Source organism: Artibeus jamaicensis, unplaced genomic scaffold, assembly GCF_021234435.1.
Source record: "Artibeus jamaicensis isolate MK-2021 breed Jamaican fruit bat unplaced genomic scaffold, CSHL_Jam_final contig_452, whole genome shotgun sequence".
Classification (NCBI taxonomy): Eukaryota; Metazoa; Chordata; class Mammalia; order Chiroptera; family Phyllostomidae; genus Artibeus; species Artibeus jamaicensis.
Window position 1 is genome coordinate 12,454,667 of NW_026521837.1, and position 24,719 is coordinate 12,479,385.

General features: G+C 38.0%; 1 protein-coding gene across 3 annotated transcripts in view; it reads right to left on the reverse strand.

Annotated features, from left to right (window-relative positions):
* UNC5C (unc-5 netrin receptor C) overlaps nt 1–24,719 on the reverse strand; it is a 358,323-nt gene that overhangs the window by 41,882 nt on the left and 291,722 nt on the right. For 2 of the 3 annotated variants that reach the window (XM_037140173.2, XM_037140192.2), the window contains exons 6-11: nt 23,648–23,815; nt 20,790–20,954; nt 6,521–6,577; nt 4,287–4,478; nt 3,272–3,616; nt 366–453 (exon numbers count right to left, since the gene is read on the reverse strand). In XM_037140173.2, coding sequence (XP_036996068.1) covers nt 366–453; nt 3,272–3,616; nt 4,287–4,478; nt 6,521–6,577; nt 20,790–20,954; nt 23,648–23,815 — 1,015 coding nt within the window. The remainder of the gene's footprint in view (nt 1–365; nt 454–3,271; nt 3,617–4,286; nt 4,479–6,520; nt 6,578–20,789; nt 20,955–23,647; nt 23,816–24,719) is intronic. The other variant, XM_037140183.2, reaches the window with a different exon arrangement.

The window sequence follows — 24,719 nt, forward strand, 5'->3', positions numbered from 1 at the left end:
AGGCTGATGTCACTGTATCCACCCATTGATCTCTCTAGACAGTCTATGGGTCCCATTTCTATGTCTCACTGGACCATCTATAGATCATGTTTATGGCCATTTTTTCAGCTAATATGGCCAGTGATCCACTTGGGAGGAGGTCTCTGGCTTTCTGTCCATAGCCCATACTCAAAATCTGCCGAAGGGTCTGCAGACTCAAGGTAAAGAGAAGTAAAAATGGACCTGTTAGAGGTCCAGGGAATCAAGGCTGTGCCAGACACAGGGCGTTCAAGGCAAAAAATCTGGTGGGTTTATTATTTCTGTTGTACAATTCCCTCCCATGTCAGATATTGATAAAGTCAAGTGCCCCAGAAGTACATATTTACCTCATATTTTCTTTCCTGTGTACAGTCACATACATTTCGTAGACTCTCCCTTGGGGAATGGCCCCAGCGGGAATCAGCAAGCTCACTCCTGAAGAGCAAAGGAGAAAAGAAGTCAGTAAGACTTATGAATCAAAGGGAAACTTCACAGGATGTTTTTGAAGCAGTGAAAAGGAATGAGATTTTGTAGCCATGTAGCTAGAAGCCTGCTTTTTCTCTAAACACGTGTAAATATTCACGGCTGCCCTGCTTTTCTTCCTTGTTGGTCTTATTTGTTACCACAGCTCTCTCTGAACTGTTTAGGATTTTAAAAAACGATATAATTTTTTAAACTCTTGGTTTATTTAAGGAATAGACAGATTGTTCCACTGTTGTTTTCCTTGTCGAAGGAAGGAAAGACCAACAACTGCTCTTAAAGTGTCAAACAGCTGTACTGATGCATTGTTTCCAATTTTAAAAAATTCCCACGAGATTTGAAGTCGGAGAAATACTAACTCCAACCATACCAAAAAGCATTTATTTCCAGAATATTTAGTCAACATCAGTGATTCTGTTACAAAATAGTAAGTGATGCGGGGCTCCTCTCATCATATAAAACTCCAAAACGTGAACAGTCCTGCTGGTTGCAGTCCCAGCCATTCCAGCAGGTCTTTAGCCAGTTGCTAATGAGCACCATTCCATAGGACTATTGGATTGGACCTCTGTTCTAGTTAACTGTACCTGTAGCAGTGGTTTGCAACTTGAGCTTGCCTCGGAATCACCCGGAAGACTTGCTAAAATATGGATTAGAGGATGCTGCCCCCAGAGTCTCTGATTTTATAGCTCTCACAAAATTATAAATTTCTGTAGCTCTAACAAGCTGCCAGGTGACGCCAATGACAGTGGACTGCGGACCACACTGTCAGAAACACTGGTCTGCTCTCCTGCGGTGTCATCCCAGGGGATAATGTGGGGTGGCCGGCACTCTGAAGATACCTGGAGTCATGACTTCATGATTTTATCCCAATAAATGCAGCTTCGTTCAAGTCAGTACACATGTGCAGAGCACCATGGTGAGTACAGTGCTTGGCACTGTTGCAAATGCCAAGGAAAGATAGGGTTCTTGTCTTTTAAGCTTACAATTTAATTAGCAAGGTAATTGAATATGCTTGATGAGTGTAGGGCAATAAGAAAACTTGCCTGATTATGTGAGAAAGTCTCAAGAACAAAGAATGGAGAATTAGGAGGAGGAGTTATTCAAAGGCCTCGCATGAGTGGTTGAAATGTTGAGTCGAGGCTTTTGTGAGAAGGTGAGTAACATGGGGGCTGAGGAGGTGTGGGGGGTGGGACATCACACTCGTGTAGTGAACAGTTCATGGAGGCACAGAGAGGAAGCGGGCAGACCACACATGACGCTGCCACACCTCGGTGTTTTTCTCCAATGGGAACAATAAAATATACCTTTGTGCTTATTATGGGGATGAAATAAAATTTATGGATATAAAGTAATAAGAATAAGCCCTGGCACATTTTAGGTAACTACTGTTACTCTATTAAATAAAATAATGTATGTAAATCACCATTGTCTAGAACATAGAAAATGTTTAATACATGCGAGTTCTCTCCTATCCACTTGACAAGCTTTTATAATAATTAATCTATGAAAAAAATGACAGCTGTAGCAATGGGAAAGAAAGGTAGAATTCAGTGAATATGATTTAAAAATTGTCTTGCAAATAATACAGTGTTTAAACAATGAAGAATAACAGAACATATTTTGACTTATTCATTTGACATACTATTAAAAATAAATTAAAAGCCATGATTTTTAAAGTGCATGCAAGAGCACAAGAATTAACAAAAAAAGATGAAAAAGCATTTTATATAATGTATGATCACAACTATGTAAAATGTATGAAAATAATATTCTACTAAGTATTTCAATGAATTAAAATGTACTTTTAAAGATACGGGGTGAAAAATTGCCAGGGCATGAGATGGGAGACTGAATAGAGAAAGAATCAGAGATAAGTTCGCATTTGCCCCTGAAGACTAATTGGTTCTGTACATTGGCTGTATGGCTGTTGACGTATTATATTCTTTTCTTATGTTACATGAACACCTCAGGTCAACCAAATTGTTTCTTATTGCTGTATTTGCAAAACACTCAATCTTGTCCAAAAGAGCTAAGGTTGCTGATTCACAGAGCAATCCATTAACCTCCTGGGAGTTCCAAACCCATTACTACTACTGATTAATGAATACCAAAATTTCATAAATACTGTCAGTCACTGACTGAAATCCGCCATTTAAGACTTTATGAGGCTTATTTTATGGAGGCAGATAACTCAATAATAAAAACTAAGTAACACTATGAAATGCCACATGATGAAACTATGATTCCACATAGTTCTATCAGAAACAGGAGTGAGCATCCTATAAAACCTTGAGGCTAAAGACTGTAATAAAGAGTTAATAAATAAAGATTTGATGTCTATTATGATGTCCTCTGGTCATCTAAAAATTAGTATTCTGAAGTATTGCTTCCTATAGTGAATTGGAACTGAACCAACGGATATATTTCCTAATTAATTTGTCCTTTTAAAGTGCGATGACAACAGTGAGGGCTTCTGGCTTGACGTGCCTTGTGAAGCTCTGTTAAGAAGGAGGTCAAAGGCAGTTCTAAATTACACCTTGGCAGCAAGTTGCACGTATAATATACATAGAGGAAGTGTTTTCAGAACTGGTTGGGAGAAGATGAATGGTTTTGCTGATTTTGTCTAAAGTAATGTAGATTTACATTGAAAGCAGATCTGGGTTTGATAGGCTGCATTTAGCTTTTCAAGCCTAATAAAAATGAACAAAAGCAGATTTTGTACAAAAATACATTGTAAAGCCCTGTCTTTGCCATTTAACTGTTTAGGAATTACCTGAATTGGGAACGATAAGATGACCCCCGAGTGAGTTGAAGGTGCCAAATGCGGTACAGGATGGATCAGTCTGCCTTGCCAGACTCTGGCTCTTCAGGTTGAGGGCCTCGTTCTCCAACAAGGACTGAGTCATCTGAGGGGACAGCTTTGATGCAAACTCAGAGAGATCATCTTGGGGGGTGACAGCCCCTGACGTGTTGTACACTTTGATTTTCAGGTTAGGCAGTGGATCCAGAATCGGAGAGTTGGTCATGGGAATTTTGTCCGAGACATCATGCAAGGCATAGACGGGCCCCCTGTACATGGCTGCTGCTGACGTGAGGTCTGGAGGTACTGCCAGGATATCTGGGTCAGAAAGAAAGGAAGTCTACTTGGATTCTTCACTCAGTCAACTTACATTAGTCCCTCACCCCCAACACTTTCTGAGTCAAATGCAATGAAACTTAGCAAATGTTAGAGATGCACAGATACTACAGTTTTGTGGAAAACAGGGCAACTGGATCACTGAGGTCCACTATATTACTGGCTACAAATAGATAGGTTCTGTATTCTGCCTTGAAGTCTACTCATTGCTCTTAAGTATTTAGTTATTTCAACAGATGAGACTCTTAGATAGTGATCCCCACTAGGTGACTATGAGGAATAGTTTCCCTTGTCTATACTGGATTTTGGTTCATCTTTAGGCCACTGTATTCATAGCAATACAAGATGTCTTGTCAAAAGAGAGGGAAAAAAGAGATTCAAGAATCAGTCAACCAGTCCATATTCTCTTTTCAAATCAAAGTTAAAAGTATGACAGAGAAAACTGTTCAAGAGTCAAAAACATCATGCACCTTGTCCACTCTAACTTGTTATGTGAATGAAGCTAGTATGGTAATTAACAAAACAGAGCAAAACCCCTGTCTTCGTGGAGCGTATGGTCTAGCCACACTGGAGGATTTCCCTGAGGCTAAAGCTACCCAGAGAGGCTACTTATTTGCGTAAGTTGCAGGTATGGAGTGCAACAGCGGCTGACCTTGTCTTGCTGCCTTGATGTTCACAGGCTGGAAACCTCCATTGAGAGCTGATGAGTCAATAATATCAGACTCAAAGTCACGATGATTCTTCCGGTACACAAACAGGGCCACAACTACAGAGATGGCCAGGCAAACAATGACAGCAATCACAACGCCAACATACAGAGCAATGTCATCTGAATCAGGAGCAGCTAAATGGGAGAAGGAAATATTGGACCAACCGGTTAGAGAAATTTCCCGTAGTAGACATACATATTACTATAATTTTTTCAGACATTTACTGCCTTTTTTATAGGTTAATTTTAAATCTATTCCAAAAGCTATATAAAACAACCATAGCTTTTTAGCAGAAAATTATCTCTGATATCTTTTCCTTTCTCACTCTACATCTATCCACCCACTCATCTATCTTAAATCAGGCAGCATAACAGATGATGTGTTACGAGGCACCAAAACAGATGATTTATTACGAGGCTTCAAAAGAAACTGGAGCTAGAACCATCCTGACCCACAGGAGAGAAAAGCTTATTACTAATTTCAGGTGGAAAGCTTGGAAGGTGGCTTTGAATTTACTGATAGTTCTTTAAAAACATGAACATAAACACTCTGCTAGAACTATCTGCCATGTTCTGAACTTGAATATTTATCAAACTGGAATATTTTCCTAGTACCCTTCCAAGTCATAAAATTACTTTCCACAGTACTCTGCTCACTTTCCCTTAAATCAGTGGATGTGGGTAGGTGGGAATGGGGCATCTGAGCAAAGCAAATGTGAGGAGCAAACACGTTGGGTCTGAAAGGTGGGCTTTCAGAAGTCCCAGATCTGAGGAGCACAGGTTAACACTGGTCACTCCAGGCTTTCGTACAGACCCACTATTACCTGTGAGAACCCCGAGCTTCTTTCTCACGGTCTCTTGTGCGAGATTTATATTTGAGCTACTCATTACTGTAACAAAAAGTGGCTCTACTGTGTACTGAGTAAGATAAAGACCTGGTTCAGTGATCAGAAAGCTTGGACTACCCCTTAAAGCAAGTAAGCATTTGACCAACGCAGTGTGTGGTCAGATGGTGGGAGTCTGTTTTCAGGTAGAGAGAGACCAACATTTCTGGGGATGTTGCATGTTGCCCCGGTGGCATAGGACATGCTCTGATCCAACTGCAAAAGGTGACAGAAGCTAACAGATAAAACAAAACAAAACAAAAAAGTCTTTCCTGAATTCCTTAGACATGTTTAAGTCTCTGTTTTTAGTTTTCTGTGACCCACAAAAATTTTCAACAAAGTTAATTGAAGCTTCTTGGCTCACTGTAAAAGAGGTGATTAAATAGATGCTTCAGGTGCTCAACAGTAGCGTTCTTATGGCCAATTTTATCTGTATGTGCATTTTGGCAGGGAGAATTTTCAGCTTTATAGGTTCTCTGACCTTCCAAGAGTCAAGGAACCACTATTTTATCCTAAGATTCACAGCCACAAGGTGTATATGTTGAAGTGACTCCTTTAAGTTGCAAGTGGCTCATGGAATCACCTACCCTCTCAGACCATGGTTTCTTTGATGCATTGACTGTGTAGAGAAATTCCCTGTTGGCAATTACTACATCTCTTTTAAAATTTCATGTTTAAATGTACTGTGGGTGAAAGGATTATTTTTTCTTCTAAACCACTGTCTTTCCCAAAGTTTCCAGAATATCTGCCTTCCTAGCAATGCAGTCAACATTCACAGATATCTTCAGAAGCCAGGGACGTCCCAAACGCCCGTGGCTGTGCCAGCACTGCTCCCAAAGCGTGGGCGGAGGTCGCTGTTCTGCTGGGTTCTGTCCACCGCCCTGCCACAGTCTTCTGAACTCTGCTCAGAACAGAGTAGCAAAATCCTTAACGTTTTATTTTGCCAGGCTCTAATTACTTATTTGACATTCATGTTTCCTAACTCAATCGATCTGCGTTTTCTCAACCTGTTATTTTTTAGCGTTTGAATCCTGGCCTTTGTTCATTCACATCAGCATATTTTAGGACGTGTTTTGTCAGCTACTGGGACTCAAGCTTGGAATAGTAGGCAGAGGCATGAAATGACCCTTTCTTCTCTTCAGCAGTGAAAATCTAATTTGTTTTTCATGTTAAAATATATTAGATGCCTATTTCCTGTGTGCACATCTGTGTTCTAAAGAAAGGTAAACTTGAACCAGGGGCAATATCGTTAAAAGATTATTCAGCAACATAAAAACCAAACATCAAACTTACAAGAAAATCCATATTCATTCTGGGTTCTCTGTTCAGTTGAAATAGGATAAATGAAACCTTGAAAAGAAACAAAAAAATGAAGCAAAAATAGGAACAAAATCAAATTAATGAGGAAACAAAATGAGAAGCATGGAAAATGTTTAATTAAAAGAAAAGGAAAAGAATCCTGTGGTCCTTTAAAATTCCGGTTCAGTATAGAATTATGATTTTGCATCTGCTGTCCGCTCCGGAGTCTCGGTGAGAATTAATGACGAGGCAGATTGAGTTTCAGAGCAAAAACTGGTCTCGAGTCACTAACTTTGGAGTGCTTAAAGTCTTTCTTTTATTGAGCATAAACTCTAATGGATTTAATTTATTTCAGACATCATGGGTCATTAGCATAAGGAAAATCTTTTTTCCTTATCCCTGCCATATGCTTTAATTCCCAAGACATATTCAGTAAGGCTCTAAACAGTTTTTTTCTTTTTTATTAAATCATAACAGCTTGCTCTTGGCCTAATAGAACTAAAAGAGACCTGTCTACACTGGTCAAAGGTTAAAAACCCATTTACGGAACTGAGCTAGCACCACCTCTCCTGGCTCCATTTCAGACTCACTTTTTGGATTTTTTGCTGTTTCCTACCCCCTTGGCTTAATAGGAATCCTACTGGTTTTGCCAGGGACTGGGTGCTTTGTCAGTGCAGTGGAATTGGATGCTTTTTATTTGAAATCATTCAAAAGTCAATAGAATCTAGAGGTTATAAGGTTATTTATTTTGGGTCTTCAGAGAAATGGTGTAAATTGGGCAAAATAAAAACCTCATCTCAACAGTAAATGCAGAAAAAACCAAGCAATTTTATTTTTCTGTCTTTTTAGTATATTCCAAGGTAGGAAATGGAAATAAGAGTAATAATAATAATTAATTAAATATCAATGTGAAGTAGACAATTAGGAGAAAAGATTTAAAAAATGTGAAACACAAAACTTTGACATAAAAACATCTATGAAGATTTTTAAAGTACAACTTATGATTGGCACAGTTTCCTAATATTTAATATGCTGTCATAATGAGTTAATTGAATGAAGATGAATTAGAAGCATGTGAATTATACTTTCCTAGTGAAACCTAAGGGCAAAAATGTAGAAACTCTACAAGAATCACAGTTAATTGCTTTAAAATTAAATGTGTGTAATGCTTTAATTCTAAAGGTAAATCTAAATCGTGCCTCAGGTAGATTTTATGTGTAGTTTGCAGAACACTCTGTTCTTACAAGCTCTTTACCTATTTGGGGAACTAATTCTGGAGAAACATGCAGTGCTGCCTTAATGAAAGGGAGGTTTGCTGCAGCACAGCCAGGTTTGCTCTGAATTAATATTTAATGCTTTATTTTAGAGTGATGATTGCAGCTTCCACTCCATTTTATAAATATTATATTCCTTATTCCAGGTGTCTGAGTCCATGTATTAGGTTTGATTTTCATTTTAAACACTTCTGTCTGGTAATAACCTTTTTCCATTTGTATTCTGTGAACTCAATAATAGAACACCTGGGACATATATAGGCACTAGAGAAAAGGTTATTTCGTTTTGAAACCCAAAGACTTAAGACGGTACAAGCTCATTGCTAGGAGAGGAGACCGGATCACGGATGTCGACATTTTGGTAGGGTCGATGTTGAAGAGGGATGCCAAAAGATTTGTTTTTGGCAGGTGAGAGGGTCTGGGAATTAGTGTAAAATAGGATATTTGGTGATGATCTGATGTTCACCATGAACAGTTCGATAAGAATCAGCCAGTGCCTGTGGAGTAAGCAGAAGAGCTGGAGCTTATAAAGGGAGAAATGATCCCCAGAGAGACAGAGCATGGGCTGAAATTTCTCCCTGTGAAGCAGTTCCGGATTTTCCTAGGCTCTGATCGCTGCTTCCCAATAAAATCCATGTTCTTGATAAGCGGACCAGGAAATAATAAAAAGACATTTTATAACTTTCCCATATTTATGTGATCTGGACAACTCAAATATTTTTGTGATTTGTTGTACTTATCTGAGGCTTATATTTTATTGCAGGCACAGAATTGGAATTCATTCATTCATTCATTCATTTATTTATCTAAGAAATACTTTTGAACTTTAATATATGCTGGGTTCAATATTAGCCACAGGGGTACTGATGGCAAATCAGATGGGAAAATTCCTGTTTTCATTCTAGCTTAATTGAAAACAAACAAGACATAAATAAGGTCATTTCAAATGCTGAAAAAGTCTTTTTAAAAATAGAACAAAAGAATGTAATGTGATTGGAAGTAAAAGGATAACAAACTTAGGAAATCAGGAAACAATTTTCTGTTGAGATGAAGTCTGAGCTGAAAGCTGAACAATGAAAGAGAACGAGCCAGGTAAAAGCTGAGGAGGGAGGATAAATGCTAAAATCCTGACCTCGGTTAGAGGCAGAGAGTGAGAGGAAAAAGGGACACTTCGGGGGCAGGGGAGCAGTAGAAGGCCCCGTAGGCCTGGTGGCTCATGAAGAGGCATTTCAAGTATGTTCTAAATGAAGTGCAGAAAAGATCGTTTTGGTTTTTCCAGAGATAACAGACAGCAAAGTGACAGCATTCGGTGATAGCTTCCACAACACATGGCTTGGGAGATGTCTGTCAATAGGTATATCAATATATTTGATGAAGTGTTTGCGTTTGAAGTTGCTGGAAGATAAAATAGAAGAATAAAAGTCTCACTAATAGTTATATCTCCCAGCCAATTAGGACCAATCTAGACAATTGGTTGTTTTCCTACATGGGAAAATTTAACAGATCAGTATTCAACATACTCACCAGTGGTTCAACACCCCAATTTACTCTGTTATGGAAACACTGATTAAGAGTTTTGGAAGGCAACTCTGTAAAACTTTTTCCATCCTTTTCAAAACACTTCTGCAACTATACAACTAAAACATCACTTAGGAGGCTGGGAATCAGAAAAGAGGGGGATCACTGTTCCATCCCCGAAATGAGGGAAATGGAATCACTTTCTGGAGTTTGTTTTCACACTTCTCCACATGATCTGTCTCTCATGGAACAACAGGGGACATTTTCTTCTGCAAATGAAGTAACTCTGCTAAGAGTAGTCTTTGCAATAAAGAAAAATAATATTTCTGGTAGAACACAATACAAAAGAACTGTTTTTAGTATCACTATCAATAGCTTGGTTTATAAGTCGGGATTTCAGTTGCTTTTCCTACTACTTGAAAGTAAGGCTGATGTGAAAAATACTGTGGCTGTTGGCCCAGGCAGTAAAATTGAGTTTTTTAGTCTTGGGAACTTTAATTTGAACCCTCCTGCTGCCCATTCCTTATCCATGAGAGCTTGGCTGAACTACTGCCCTTCCTGGGGCAGCAGCTCTCTCATCCGTGTAAGAATTTGGGGATAATCACTTCTATGTAGTTGTGGAAAGGAGAAATGAGGTGTATAAAATGCTGGTACAGAGCAAGCCATCAATAAATGACAGCCATCTCAATGTCATTATGATGCACACCATAACTACATCGAGATGCTAGGTTCTTAATAGATTTTATTTGTAGAGTCAAGGCAACTTATTATGTAATGAGTGAGCTTAGGAAATTTGTTTGAATTTCAGTTTCCTTAGTAATTACAGAGATGAGAAGCCCAGTTTTTCTGAGAAACCAGGAGCAATGTACTTTTCCAAGCACTGCATACTTTTGCACCCTCTTCTTTTAGAGAGGTTTATGCCTGCCCGTTGTGGCTTCTGGCAAAGATATAGTGGCGTGTTTCAGAAGCAAATTTCCAAGACCAGAGTGCAAGTCAATGCTAAAATGTTTTCTCAACCAGAGTTGGTGCCACTTCTAAAGGGAGTCTTTGGAAATGGAGCAGGGGATGTGATCTTTGGGTGCCATAATGATCAGAGGGTTGTTTGTGGCATTTCGTGAGTGAGTTACCAAATGTCCAGAGTTACTAAACTTTAGTAACTTTACTAAATATCTAGAAATGGGAGGGATAGATTTGCCATGAAACAATGGTCTGGAACTAATGCAGCTTTGTTTTGTTGGACCGACAGCACTGGGCTCTGAGAAGGATGTAGTACTTCTCCCATTGGTTGTGGTGGCCTCAGCAGCTGCAGCTAGGGCTAGCCATCCCAGAGACGTGTTTCTGCTATGGGGCATGCTCATGCCCTATGATCTCCTGGTTTGGTTTTGTTTTTTTTATAATTTCAGGTTTTTTTTTATTTTAAATAACATATATTTTTCACTAGAGAAATTTTCCTGACTTGAAAGAATAGGGATTGGAAGAAGTTTCACTGTGGAGAAAAACTAAGTGCAAACATGAACAGTTTGAAAACTCTAGCAAGCAGGCTATCTTACACAGTGACTGAAATGCTCCTTGTGCCAAAAAACCTTTTATTATTGCTCAAGACATCTTTTAAAGAGGTGATCTAGTCCAGCCTTTTCCAGGTGAGGAAACTACATCCCAAAGTTAAGAAGTGATATGTTAAAGTTAGCAAAAATGTTGAGACTAAAATTTGATTTCACCCTCCCGGCAGTGAAGCCCGGGAAGTGAGAGTTTACAACATCCATCTCTGGGGTCTCCATTCACACTTATGTTCACTGTAGATCTGGATTGTTGGCATAACAGTTATGTGGCTGATGGTGGCAGAGTGACAGGAGGAAAGGGTGACTTTTTCTAATTTTCACAAGGTCACTCTTTAGATTAGAGGTTGAGTTGCCCCTATTTTTCAGCTGATGTCCCACTATTATAAATGATGGGGGTCCATGCCCAAGTAGGGTTAAGAAAAAAAAAAAGAGAGTTTTTTGGGTTTTATACTGTAGTAAATAACAAGTCATTCTTAAGTCTATGGCCCATAATCATGCAATCTGTGCCCAAACATAGCCTATTTGGTGGGTTTATAGTTAGGAAAGCTTAGAAACATTGCCAGAAACCATGTGTAAGTCTTAATTTCCCCAATAAACTGCAACTGGCTTGATTGTTCTGGTCTTAGAAGAAAATTCCTTTTCTGCTGTTGCTTTATGGATAGGTAATAGCCAAAAAATGATCATCATTCTATGATCAATTTTTTAAAAAAAATATTTTTAGAGAGAGGGGAAGGGCAGGAGAGAGGGAAACATCAATGTGTGGTTGCCTCTCACATGCCCTCCACTGGGAGCCCAGCCTGGCCTGCAACCCAGGCATGTGCCCTGACTAGGAATCCAACCAGTGACCCTCTGGTTCACAGGCTGGTGCTCAACCCACTAAGCCACACCAGCCAAGGCTCTGAATTAATTTTTTAAAAAAGGTACTTAAATTGTTTTAAGCCATAGATAATATTTTAATAGAAAAATTATCAAGCAAGTCTATTGATATGAGAAATGTCAGAACTTCTGAACATCACTAGGCAGGTTTAAATTTCTCAAAACTGGTCTATGTCCTCATTATACATAAACCTCCTCCTGATTTAACGCTGTTGGAGTTAAAATAAATCAGGGATTAGCGCTGGCTGGTGTGGCTCAGTAGATTGAGTACCAGACTGCAAACCAAAGGGTCACCGGTTCATATCTCAGTCAGGGCATGTGCCTGGGTTGCAGGCCAGGTCCCTGATTGGGGTGTGTGAGAGACGACCAGTCAATGTGTCTCTCATGCATCAATGTTTCTCTCTTCTTTCTCCCTCCCTTCCCATATCTCTAAAAATAAATAAATAAAATCTTTAAAAATATTATTACAAAAAAGAAGTCAGGGATTAGAATTTCAGACTGTTGCAGGCGGGCACAGGTAACTAGGTTCTTGGTGATCGCAGACAATGAACTGAACCGAACACAGAGAGTTTATAGTAGAAAGAGAGAGAGCAGGTTTCTTAAGCAACAGTACACTCCACAGAACATGGAAGCAGGTCAGCTCTGAGCAGAGATTGACCTCAGGGGCTAGAGGGATTCTGTTCTTAGAGAGCAAATATTCCTGGCAAGTTTCCTTGGAGTTTCATTGCACATGTACAAGTAGTTATATTACTTTAAAGCTACTGCGCATGTGGTCTTATGATTTTCTTTGGCCACCAGAGAAAAGGGTCCCATAATGTTAATTCATTATAATTCTATTATAGTGAAGCAGGAGTCGTGTAGCATCTTCTGTGCAGGTGCATTCACAATTCACCATGATTTGGTGCTTTTCCAGAAAGTGGGAACAACTGGTCTTAGAACAAGGTCTCTGTCCTGTATCAATGTTTTTTGTCTTAGCCCTGGGACGCATTTGGAGTTTGCTCCCCCCTGTATCCTACATCACCACCATAACCCCTTTTATCTGCAGACTGAGGAGCAGCAGCACAGAGTGGCAAAGGAACTTACTTGCCTAACATCACAAAGCTGTTGAAACAGTAAAGACGGGTGCCCGCCTCCTAAGATAAGCCCCAACAGCCTTTTTTAAAGTGTTGTCTGGGCTTTAACTAGAGAATATAAATGAAGAGAGACAAGGACATAACAGAAAGGAGCTTGAGATGTTTATGGCCTACAGCTGCATTTCAGTGATTGAGTGAAATAATGCTAAAACATAATACAGAGGTTTTCACCTTTAAACAACCTCCAAACAGTGTCTTTTGTTTTAATCATGGGGCAAGGGAAGAGGTGCACTAAACTTGAATATTTCTGTTCTAATGTAACTGGAGAGCCACACTAGAATAATGTAGCTGTTAATGTGTGATCATAGCATTGTATTTGGCATAAAACCCTGCAATAAATACATATTTAAGAGAGAAATATTACTTTCCTTAAGTGGTACCTATAGGAAAAAAGAATAAACATCAATAATTGGAGGGACATTACCCATCAGAAGAAACACAATTTTAAAGCAAAAAAAAAGCTGATAGCCAGTTGCTTTTACCATCTAAGAACCCACATGAAAAAAGATGTGTTTCAAAATGAGACAGATTTGATTTGGGTTTATACGTTGGCTTTTACACAAACTTCCTGTGGGCACTGCATAGGCTGTTTGAATTTTACACCTCAGTTTATTCCTTTACAAGACAGAGCTATTATTAGGAGATTATTAAAAGTTCTGTGTGTATGGATTTTTTTGTATTTTTTTTAGTTTTATTGAATTAAACTCAGGTCAATTTTGCTTCAGCTTGGCTACATCTAACATAATACAATAGATGGAAGTCAGAAGCAATTTATGCCAGGGTCTAAAGTCCGTTCACTGGGTAGAAAGTGAATAAAATTCAAACTATATATGCAATTCCTTTACACTAAAATACATGTAATACAACTTTTATGTCCCCTAAAGCTGAGAATTCTAACTTGCTTTAGATTAATCATCAAATTCCTAGCCAAAGGAACATGGGTGGAATTTTATAAAGTGTTCTTATTTGCCTTCAAGATTTACTCATTAAATTTCAATATGAAGCTTCTTCTATAACCTTAATACGTGTGAGTAGATTTTATAACATTATGAGAAGTGAAAAAATAGATGCTAATTCATATCTTATATGGGGTCAGAATGTAAATTATGAATGTAACTCAATTATAGTTTATGAGAGCTTGTTCTGTATATTTTTAAATCATTAAATTTTGGGTTAAATAAAAGTCATATTTATCTATCTACAGTAGAGTATATGACTTCAAAAGATGTCCTCATTTTTGTGATCTCAGCATTAAAAGAATCTCTGTTCTTGGTGAACTTTTTTCCTTTCCTCAATCTGGCTGCTTGGTCTGTTTGCCAGTGGTGACTATATCCAAAGTCCAAATATGTGGTTTTTCTCACCCAGATTACATTTTTATGATGCAAGTGTTCTTATTAAAAACCTCAAGGGCCATTCAGTGTACACATGTCCAGGTTTTGTTTTTCCCTTTTACGTCAGTTTGTATCGAGCCAGCCCATCAGGCCTTCACTAATGATGTCAAAGGTCAGGTCTGTCCAAGACACTCAGGTCATTTATTATAGTTTACCACTCTTCTGAGGGTTTATTTATTGACAGGGGTTTAAGGATCTCCAAATAAATGAATACATAAATTCTAGGACATGCCAACAAAAATTGAAAAGAGCATTTGCTTATCACTGATGTCGGTTGCTGAGTTGCGGTTGTACCAAACTTCCGCTCCAGCCTGCACAAGGGAGCAGGCTGTTCCCACCAGCCTGGTCCACAGACGCTTTCCTGACAGTTGCAACTATGCCCTCTGAGAACGGATAGCTAGGAATCAACCTCTCAGGATGCAAAAGTCTTATCTTGTGATTCATAGTAGGTATAGAACAAATGTCTGAAATTTAGCTCAACACTAGGGTAACATCAAACCCACAGTTCTGCTATCCACGTGTTTTTAATGAAGTAGAATCTATCCCCATCAATGTTCCTTAAGAAGAATAATGAACTGTTAAATCTAAAGGCAATGATATTATAATCCATGGCAGTAAAGGCATCTGGTAGAAAAATGACAAGAGTCCTGAAAAGGCAGACTTCTAGCACACATTACCACATCTGCTGGATTTTTAGTCAAAAAAGAAAAGGTCACTGAAAGCTGTGGCCCTGCACCCATGCGACTTGAAGAATGCCACACTCCACTGTGGCTGCAAAAGGTGGCACCTTTCCTGAATCCCTAGGAGGTTCCTTTCCACCACAGAAGCTGAAGACCTCGCATTTCCCTCTCACACGAACGTGTGTGGGGCTCCATAGGGTGTTCAGCGGGTTTCTGTGCGCTACAGTTTCTAACCATATCCCTGCTTTCAAAAGTAGGAAAATGGTTTGCCAGTGAGGACAAAAGCAAAAGCAAACCACATTTACCACACTGAAGACATCAGAACACTGTGTTGGGTTGCCAGTCCACATATAGAATATTTATTTGCCAGCTGGGACGCTACGCCTATCAAGGACTGTACCAGCCCGGCTATGACATCAGCTTCCAGACTGTAGATAAGAGCACTCACTGTCTGACACTCACGATTATGCATTCCCTATCAAATTGCTGTGCTGACAAGAATTTCACTGGAAACTGACTAGCACCTTCTCAAATGCCTATTATGGCGGTCATAAACACATCATTCTAAAGTCAAGAAAAGATTATTTGTAAAGTAAATTATTTCCTCACATTAAATGCACCTGGGGTTCCCAGAGGCCTGGTGTGCACCACAATTTATACACAGAGCCCCACCACTTCCTCTATATGTGAGAATTAAGAGCTGTGTGACATGTAAATTTTTTAATGAGTAGAAAGCGCTAAATTTGCAGGCTGCATAACATTTTAATTTCCCGAAGTCAGGAAGTTCACTGATGCAGACACAATTCCAGGCAGCTCTTGTTTGTAAATTGCAGTTTTTAATTTGTCTACTGTGGCATAAACCTTCTTCAGCAAGAAAGAGTAATTCTAAATTCAGATTTGAACTGGTACATATCCCTACGTGGGATGGCATTGCTTCCAAATAGGATTAAAAACTGAAGTCCGTAGGCACAGAGGCAGTAATATAATAATCTAATTGAGTGTATTCATAAATATATGTAAAGCACCATTTCTGGACTAAGCCACATATATAGTCCTTGGATTGCTGTTTTGAAAAGAAAAAAGTAAGCATGGACTAAACCATTACATGCCAACCATGACAAAATAGATCTTACTACATATTCATTATAGAAATCATAAAAGTTCAAAGTTGTCAGGTCTTGGTAATACAATTGTATTTCAACATAAAAGGTAAAAAGGTAAATATGCTTATTGGCTTAGCATTTTTGGAGATTGTCCTAAGTGCTTCTTTCTTCTTCTGTATTTTTTTTCTGTGTCTAGTGTTCTCTCTCTCTCTCTCTCAACATAGCCATTTCAAGTAAATCCTATTTCAAAACTATATAGCAAAACCAGAGGCTACTTTCATATAAATTAGGGAATGATATAAAGAAACCCAGTGGGTACAGAGTGCAATGGGCCTTCCATTACTGCCTCCTGAGTAAGATACATTATTCTGTAGTATTACAAAGTACAGTCTCATCTGTTACTAATGTGAAGTTTCTCATATCAGACATGTGTGTTCAGTTACTTTCGACAGTGGAAAACACTCCAAGTCATACATACATACCTTCAGCATACTAAAGGACTCCAGTTTTTAAATCTTTTTTTAAAATTAACAATGTGATTATAAACCACAAATTTTCAGCTTTCTGGGACATTAAGTGAGTCTGAGGGTTTTTAATTCTCCTTTAAAATTGCATTCTGGTGAAATAACACTGATTCCTGGAAGTTCTTAATCTGAAGGCAGTGTCTCCAGTGTAAGAACTACTTTTCAGGCCAATGACGACATAGCCAGTGGAACAGGTACATGATATCCATTACACTTCAGTATCAATTAATGTGTATGAATGGCCTACAAAATTTAGTAGAGCTTCTGAAATTGCTTAAAGACCATGACATTGTTTCACAAATGAAATTACACAGCATCACATAATAAACCCAATTTATCAAGTGTTTGAGGATAAGTATGTTTGCAAGGTATATAATAGGCAACTGGGAAATCATGTAAAACTACAATTCAGTTCCAAATCCCCATGTCTTCAAATCCTTTTATAAACACACTTGATTTAATGGCCATAAGTAACTCTTGCTACCTAGAGTTTTATACAAGTAGGGCTTCATGCAAGTATTTTGTGCACATACTTTTTTGTAATCTAATTTCAATCTAATCTAACTGTGACCAAATTCCCAGAATGTATCAGTGATTTTGCTACACTTCAAACCCTGAGACTTCTGCTTACAAGATATCCAGCTGTTCCAGGTCATCCTCAACATCTCTTTATTAAAAACTTATTTACAATTATAAATACAATGAAATGCTAAAAATAATGAACATGGAGAATAGAATGCATATTGAAAAAGAAAAATAATCAGTTTTAATATCACAAGCATAAATGCATAAATGTCATACATCTTTCCCTAATACTTACTTTTACATACTTATGGCAAAATGCATCTATAAATCTATATTCTGCTTTTCATGTTAAACCATCATAAATATCTCAGTGGCTGTATGACATCACACCTTATGGAAGAAGCAAGTATTACTTAACCAATGCTCTACTATTGGCCTTTCAGGTTTCTCATTTTCTTTACAGTAAAATACAAAGAATATAACACATTTAGCATATGTATGTGTTAGCAATTCATATTACTTACTAAGAATTTATTCACTGAAGCAGGGTTACTGGGTCAAAGGCTATGAACACTTTTAAAGCTCTTGATTCATTTTGTCTCATCCCCTCCCTAAATAATTGTAAACATTTGTATCTCCATTAGTAAAATACAAGATATTCCACTTTAGTGCATGATTGCTAACATTTAGCATTACTGTATCTTTAAAATATTATATATTTTTGTAAGTAAACCTCAAAGCCTTTTAAAAATTTAAATTGCTGTTGAGGAAGCACCTGGATTTCTAAGATATCTTACACATACAGTTAATAGCTTGGTAAACAATTTAGAAAACTTTTGATTAAATAATCTATGGAAAACTAAACATTTAAAAAATGATTAAAGTGTTTAAAAGCAAAAATCTAAATTAAAACTGCAAGCAAACACAATCTCAAATACATGTTACTTAGGCGCAATGAGAAATGGAATTAAAGTAAGAATAGCCCAATCAGATATCCGAAGCCATTAATTGAACATTATAAATAAAGATTAAACTATATTGTAAATTCCTCTTCTTAACTTTAAATCTTTCTCTATAATTATGATTTCATTTTGTCTCTCATAAACAGTATAGAGCTGGGTTTTGCCCCCCACAATTTTGAATTTCCTTTAACAGACGAATTTAATTTGCATTATCATCCCTGATATATGATGATACCTGATGTATATCATCTTGTTCATTGTTTTCACTTACTTTATTTATTTATTTATTGAATTTATTGGAGTGACACTGGTTAATAAAATTATATAGATTTCAGGTATACAATTCTACAACTCGTCATCTGTATATTGTATTGCATGTTTACCTCCCAAGTCAGGTCCCCTTCCCTCATCATTTATCCCCTTTTAACTGTATTTTACTGCACCTCTTTCCTTCCCTTCCCTCTGGCAATTACCACACTATCGTCTGTGTCCATGAGTCTTTCTTTTATTTCTTTGCTTAATCTCTTCACCCTCCTCACCCTACCTCCAGCTGCCTCCCCTCGCACAGCTGTCAGTATGTTCTCTGTATCCATGAGTCTGTATCCACTTCGTTAGTTTATTTTGTTCATTAGATTCCACATATAAGTGAGATTACAGGTATTTGTCTTTCTCTGACTGGCTCATTTCACTGAGCATAATACTCTCTAGGTCCATCCTTGCTGTTGCAAAGGGTAAGATTTTTCTTCTTTTTTATGGCCAAGTAATATTCTCTTGTGTAACTGTACCACAGCTTTTTTATCCACTCATCTATTGATGGGCACTTGTCACTAATCATTAGAGAAATGCAAATTAGAATCACAATGAGCTATGGCCTCAAATCTGTCAGAATGGTTGTCATCGATAAATGGCAAAGATGTGTTGAAAAGGGAACCCTCATGCACTATTGGTGGGAATGCAGACTGATGCAGCCAACAAATGGAACTGCCTTATGACCCAGCAATTCTACTTCTGGATATGTCCAAAGAAAACCAGAACACTAATTCAGAAGAATATATGCACCCCTGTGTTCATTGTGGCATTATTTATAATAGCCAAGATTTGGAAGCAGACCACATTTCTTTTGTTCTTTCTTTTTTGTTCCCGTTCTGCCCCCAAATCCTATTTTGAATTTATGCATTCAACTTTTTTGTGTGCAGTCACTCTTATCAGTAAAGTCTAATGCAAGTAGCAGGCATTAAATCACGCAAAGTTAACAATATAATACTGAGACAGGACCACGGGAGGGAAGAAGAGGAGAGTGGGGAGAGAGAGAGAAGGAGAGAGAGAGAGGAAGTTCAAATTTTGCTAGTTTTTAATCACATGAATTAATTTGTAAATAATTAAAGAAGAATGCTACATCATAAAAATGTTAAAAGAATAACTTGTGTGACATATGTTTTTATTTTAATCCCTACTCAAATTCATGCCTAGAGGAACAAATGCTGTATCTGAATAAATGGTTAGTAAAACAGCTGTATTCTTTTCATTCTTGCGTTTCAGGGACAAGCTTAGTGAGATGCACAGCAGTCGTCTCCAAATCACAACCAGAAGCTGTGCTTTTTACACTCAGCAGCAGCCGTTTTCAAAGAATGGAACCTACCGTGCCCAGAAGAACAAAATGCCTATTGGATTTTTATTCTGTGTCAGCAACATAATTACTCATTTGTATTTTAAGTAAAGTTTCTTTTTAAAGGTCCCTGTGTGGGTAGACTTTGGAAGGTAATCAGATCTTCATAGATATAGTAAAAATAAAATATTTTATGCATAAGAGCTTCGACACAAATATATTTGGTTGTCCGTATTTGCAAGTAATTTGTAACGCGCTATAAGAGATGTCAACATTTAGCTGCCTTTCAGATACAAAGATCTCGTCATCTGCATGGATGTGACTGCAGAACAATTCTTAGTACCTTAACTCACGGTCATGAGAGAGATGGTAAATTTTGTACATCAAAGGCTCCTTAACAAAAGGGTAAGAATTTGTAGGTATGGAAATCAAACAATCATCTCATGTCATTAAAAAAACTCAAAGAACAAAGCCATGAAAAAAATGAAGAGTATTTAGCTTAAAGCACCCATTATATTCCTGAACCAATCATGTATACCTATTTAAAAATTTTATATTTAATTAACATTGTTCCCTTTAAATAAACATAATTTCTAACAAAACCAATCATTTTCAAAGAGCTGTGAAGATGTTCCCACTAAACTCTGGTGACTGGGTAAGTCTATCTGCAGAAGTGTCTGCTGTTCTTGTCAATCTTACATAATCCCATGGGCCTTGGTTGGCTAACAGCCATGAATTACCAACGCATGGCTTATTTTTGGAAGTCACGTGACTCCACAAAGCAATTAGGGTGCCCTTTGGTGCACTCTGATAAAGCTGAGAAACAGTTCCCCGGTTTGGAAAGAATGATAGCCCCTCACTGGAGATGACTAAATCATACTTTGTTCATGGGAAAGCAAATACTGTGTGTGTTACTTGCTAACTGGACAGTTATTTCTGTCAGTTCCTGGGAGTTTACCTTTTTCAACTTGGAAAGAGACCTAGAATATTTGTATATTATTGCATTTATTGGTTGTTCAAATAATTTTTAATTTCTAGTATTTCCTGCAAAGAATCCCGAATGGTTAGATCCCAGGTCTCCCTGGCATGTATGTTGGCTCAAACAGACTTACTCTGCATGCAAAGCCCATCAGTGCAGTTCTTGGACTGTAAGACCAGACCATCGCAGTCCTTGCCTCCGTTCTTGGGGGCTGGCGCCGTGCACTCCCGCCTGCGCCAGTGTGTGCACTCAGTCCCACAAGTGGACCACTTGCTCCAGGATGTCCACCTGCCATCCACTGCCACAGAAAAAAAACAGTATCAGGTCACACGGACAAGGAGTCTCTTGAGACACGAAGAGCTGAGCTCAAGTATGAAAACAAAACCAAATGGAGAAAATGGGCCATGGAGGAGTACTGTGTTTGTGTCAACTGCTGGGAGTGGAGCCCGCTCTGCACACATCCACTGGGCCCAGAGAACTCTCCTTACGAGGTGTGTGACTTTTTATTCACTGACCAAGCAAGGCAGCTTAGCGGGACACACAGAAGCCAAAGTTGTCACTGACAGCTATGACATAAAAGTAAGTCATAGTGGTGCCCCCTTTTCTGTCAAAGGAGAAACCTTTGGATTTTGTATTAAAAACTAGGGGGCTTCCTTTTGGATCCCAATTCCTTCACGTATAGTGTCACATGGGCAGTGCAAGTAGACCTACACAGGGGTAAGGAGAAAACGGTAGTAGTTTGGGGAAGAAGAAATCTGCCTAGGTACTGACTCGTCCATCCACCTAGCCTGCTATCCATTCATTTACTGTTTATATCTGCTATCTGTTTATCTAAATATCTATTTATTTATCTATCCATCATCTATGTGTTCCCTACACACTATTTCTATTTTATTTTTTCATCCAGGCTAATCGATTTCCTGAGATCTTCAGCACCTTCTTGAAAAGACTCTTTTCCATTTACTATTTGATGATTCCATTCCATTATTTTATGATGTATGTACATTTGTATTTTTAATTTGAAAATTATATTTAGTCATTTTTAATTTTCTGTTGTGATTCAGCCATTTAAAACTGACTCCCCTTTTTCCTATTTTTGGTGGCTGACTTGGCAGTAATTTCAATGCTAATGAGCTGAAATATCTCTATTTAAAAACAATTTTAATTTCTAAGTTAAAAAATGTAAGGTAAATTTTATTAAGATCATATTTTAAAATACATTCTTTAAAGGTTCTTTACATTCATAGGATAAAAATATTGACACTCAAATTTTTTTCCCAAAACTCATAAACAATTATGATTATCTAGAATTCAATGTAAATAATGTTAAATATAATTTGTTAAACATTTAATGTACATAGCATTCTATGCCTGCTATTGATAGAAATGATATTACTTTAATAGTTTACTGCATGATATCATATTCAAGTTATCGTGTAAATATATTATGCATAGTATGTATAGCCACATAAACATGTGCACATGAGAAAAGATGGAAGCATTAGTACTTCAATCACACAGAGCTGCCTATACAGAAGCAGCTTCCAGCTCTCTGGAGAAAAGGCAGGGCTTTGACCTAGCCCATCCCAAATCTCTCTCTCTCTCTCTCTCTCTCTCTCTCACACACACACACACACACACACACACACACACACATGCACATCTGTTTCAACTCAAAATGTTCAGTGCATTTTCAATTGTGGGAGTTGCTGACTAGATAAAACATAGAACGGTACCAGATAAAACACTAAAATTATAAACCTAGTTAAGTGTCAAAATTTGTTCCATAAATAAAAGCTTTCAAAGGTTCAGAGTAGCATACTGTTTTTTCAAATATTTTATTTATTTATTTTTAGAGAGAGGGGAAGGGAAGGAGAAAAAGTGAGAGAGAAACATTAATGTGTGGTTGCCTCTCACATGTCCCCTACTGGGGACTTGGCCTGCAACCCAGGCATGTGCCCTGACTGGGAATTGAACCAGCAACCCTTTGTTTCACAGGCCCATGCTCTATCACTGAACTACACCAGCCAGGGCGCATACTGTTTGATATTTGGAAATTAACATGAACATATAAAATGGAGACAACATTTTTCTTTTCAGTTCATTTCTTCAACCCATCTCTGAGAAAGTTTGTATTAAAGGAAAAAACTAGACAAAAATTAGAAAAAAATAAATGGAAGTAAAAAGACTGTTTCTAAAGAATGAAATTGATAATACAATAGCTACCTCAATGGAGTGTACTAAATTTATGAATCATGTCAAGCACCACTTTGCCAAATTTCCAATTTATTGATTAGGCAGTTAAGTGAGTTTTGGTTTTGGTGGATATTAACTTCAATTTATACAGGAATGAGAGCAGGTGCCTATAATATAAAATAGCACAGAAAGATGCTCAGAGGCAGAGGGATGCAATGTTGGCAAGTAACTCACAGAACAGGTGACTGACACCGGCAGATAATGAAGCTCTGACTGCACTGCATTTTGCAGAATTCGTTACTCAAGTGTCACAAGCTGAGGCTTCCTTTTGATTCCTTCCAAATGTTTTATTTGCACTTGCTCAGAAACCGACACCGGATATCTAATATTTCAGTCTAAGACATTGCCTGAATTTCAGCTCCTATTAATGTCCATAGCTTTCTGGACATCAAGGGTTGGTATTCCTGAAACATGTAGGCTTTCAATGTTGTTCAAAACTCTTGAATTACAGAACCTGCAATCTTGGCTCCAGCAGTTTTGTTTAGTGATAGAGAAAGATTATATTTATAAATGTTTAATCTCCCACTTTGTATTATTTTTCATGTCTAGATAATAAAGTTAAGCACTCTTTTGGAGGGAAATATTTGATCTACCAGCAATGTTTTCACTGAATGATAGGATAAATTTAAATAATGTTTATCACACATTCGGTGAAGGATGAGGCTTTGTGTGTATCCCTTAAGACATATTTCTAGAAGAGGAGGAGACTTTGGAATGAGAGGCAGATTTACTTACCTGGGCATAACGTGGTGCAGGCTATCTTCTGCACACTCTGCCCTTCGCAGAAGGCGCCGCCGTTGAGTGGCGCCGGGTTGGTGCAGGTCCGAGTGCGTTTCTGGTACCCGCGCCCGCAGCGGCTGTTGCACACAGACCACTCCGTCCAGGTGGACCAGCCACCATTTACTGGAAGGAGGAAAATAATAAAATGTAGATCCAGCGTGTGTGTGTGTGCACACACAGACACACAGACCACACACGGCACAGAAGCAGAAAGTTATCTCCCCAGTAACTACACAATTCAAAGCTAGAAGGGACCTCGGACATCATTTCACTCCCAGTTTTATTGCAGAGCTGAAGAATGTAAGCACAGAGATAAATAAAATCAATGACCAACATTTACTCACCGACTCAAAAAAGTAAATAGAATTTATGTTTTCCTTCCCTTGGCCAGTGTTCTTTTTAAAACAAAATACATCCCCTTGCCTAGTCAAGCTCCAAAAATTACTTTTGACAGCTTATCTCAAATAATAAATGTGTACATTCTTATGCCAAGGCTGTAGGTGGGTCTGAAACATGGGAGCTCAATAAAATCATTCTGTCTTTTCTTAATAACAGATGATTAATTATTTTTCTTTAGCTCATGTAAACTTTAGAACCTTTTAAGGAGTTTTAGTGGGTTTTATTAACTAACCATTCAACCTGGTTAAAAAACAAAGTCTTATGTTGCTGGATTTTTCACTAACTGAGTAGCTATTTGATTGAACTGGCAACTAGTTGATGCATTTGAAATGAACACCTATTTGTGTATAAAGGCTAATTATGGTGTTTGCTGGAGATGTTACTACAGATGAGATTACAAAACCTACACTCTAATCCTGTGTTCTTTATTTACCTCTGAGATCTCACCTTAGAAATTACTCTGACATATTTTATTATCTGACATATTTTACTCTGACATATGTTAGTACTTTAAAAACATGAGTCTATGACTTTTTTGCAACTAAACAACTTATAACAAAAATTATTTGCTGGCGGGAGGAACGCGACACAACTACTATATGCACAAGCCTCCCGATAGTAAAGAAAA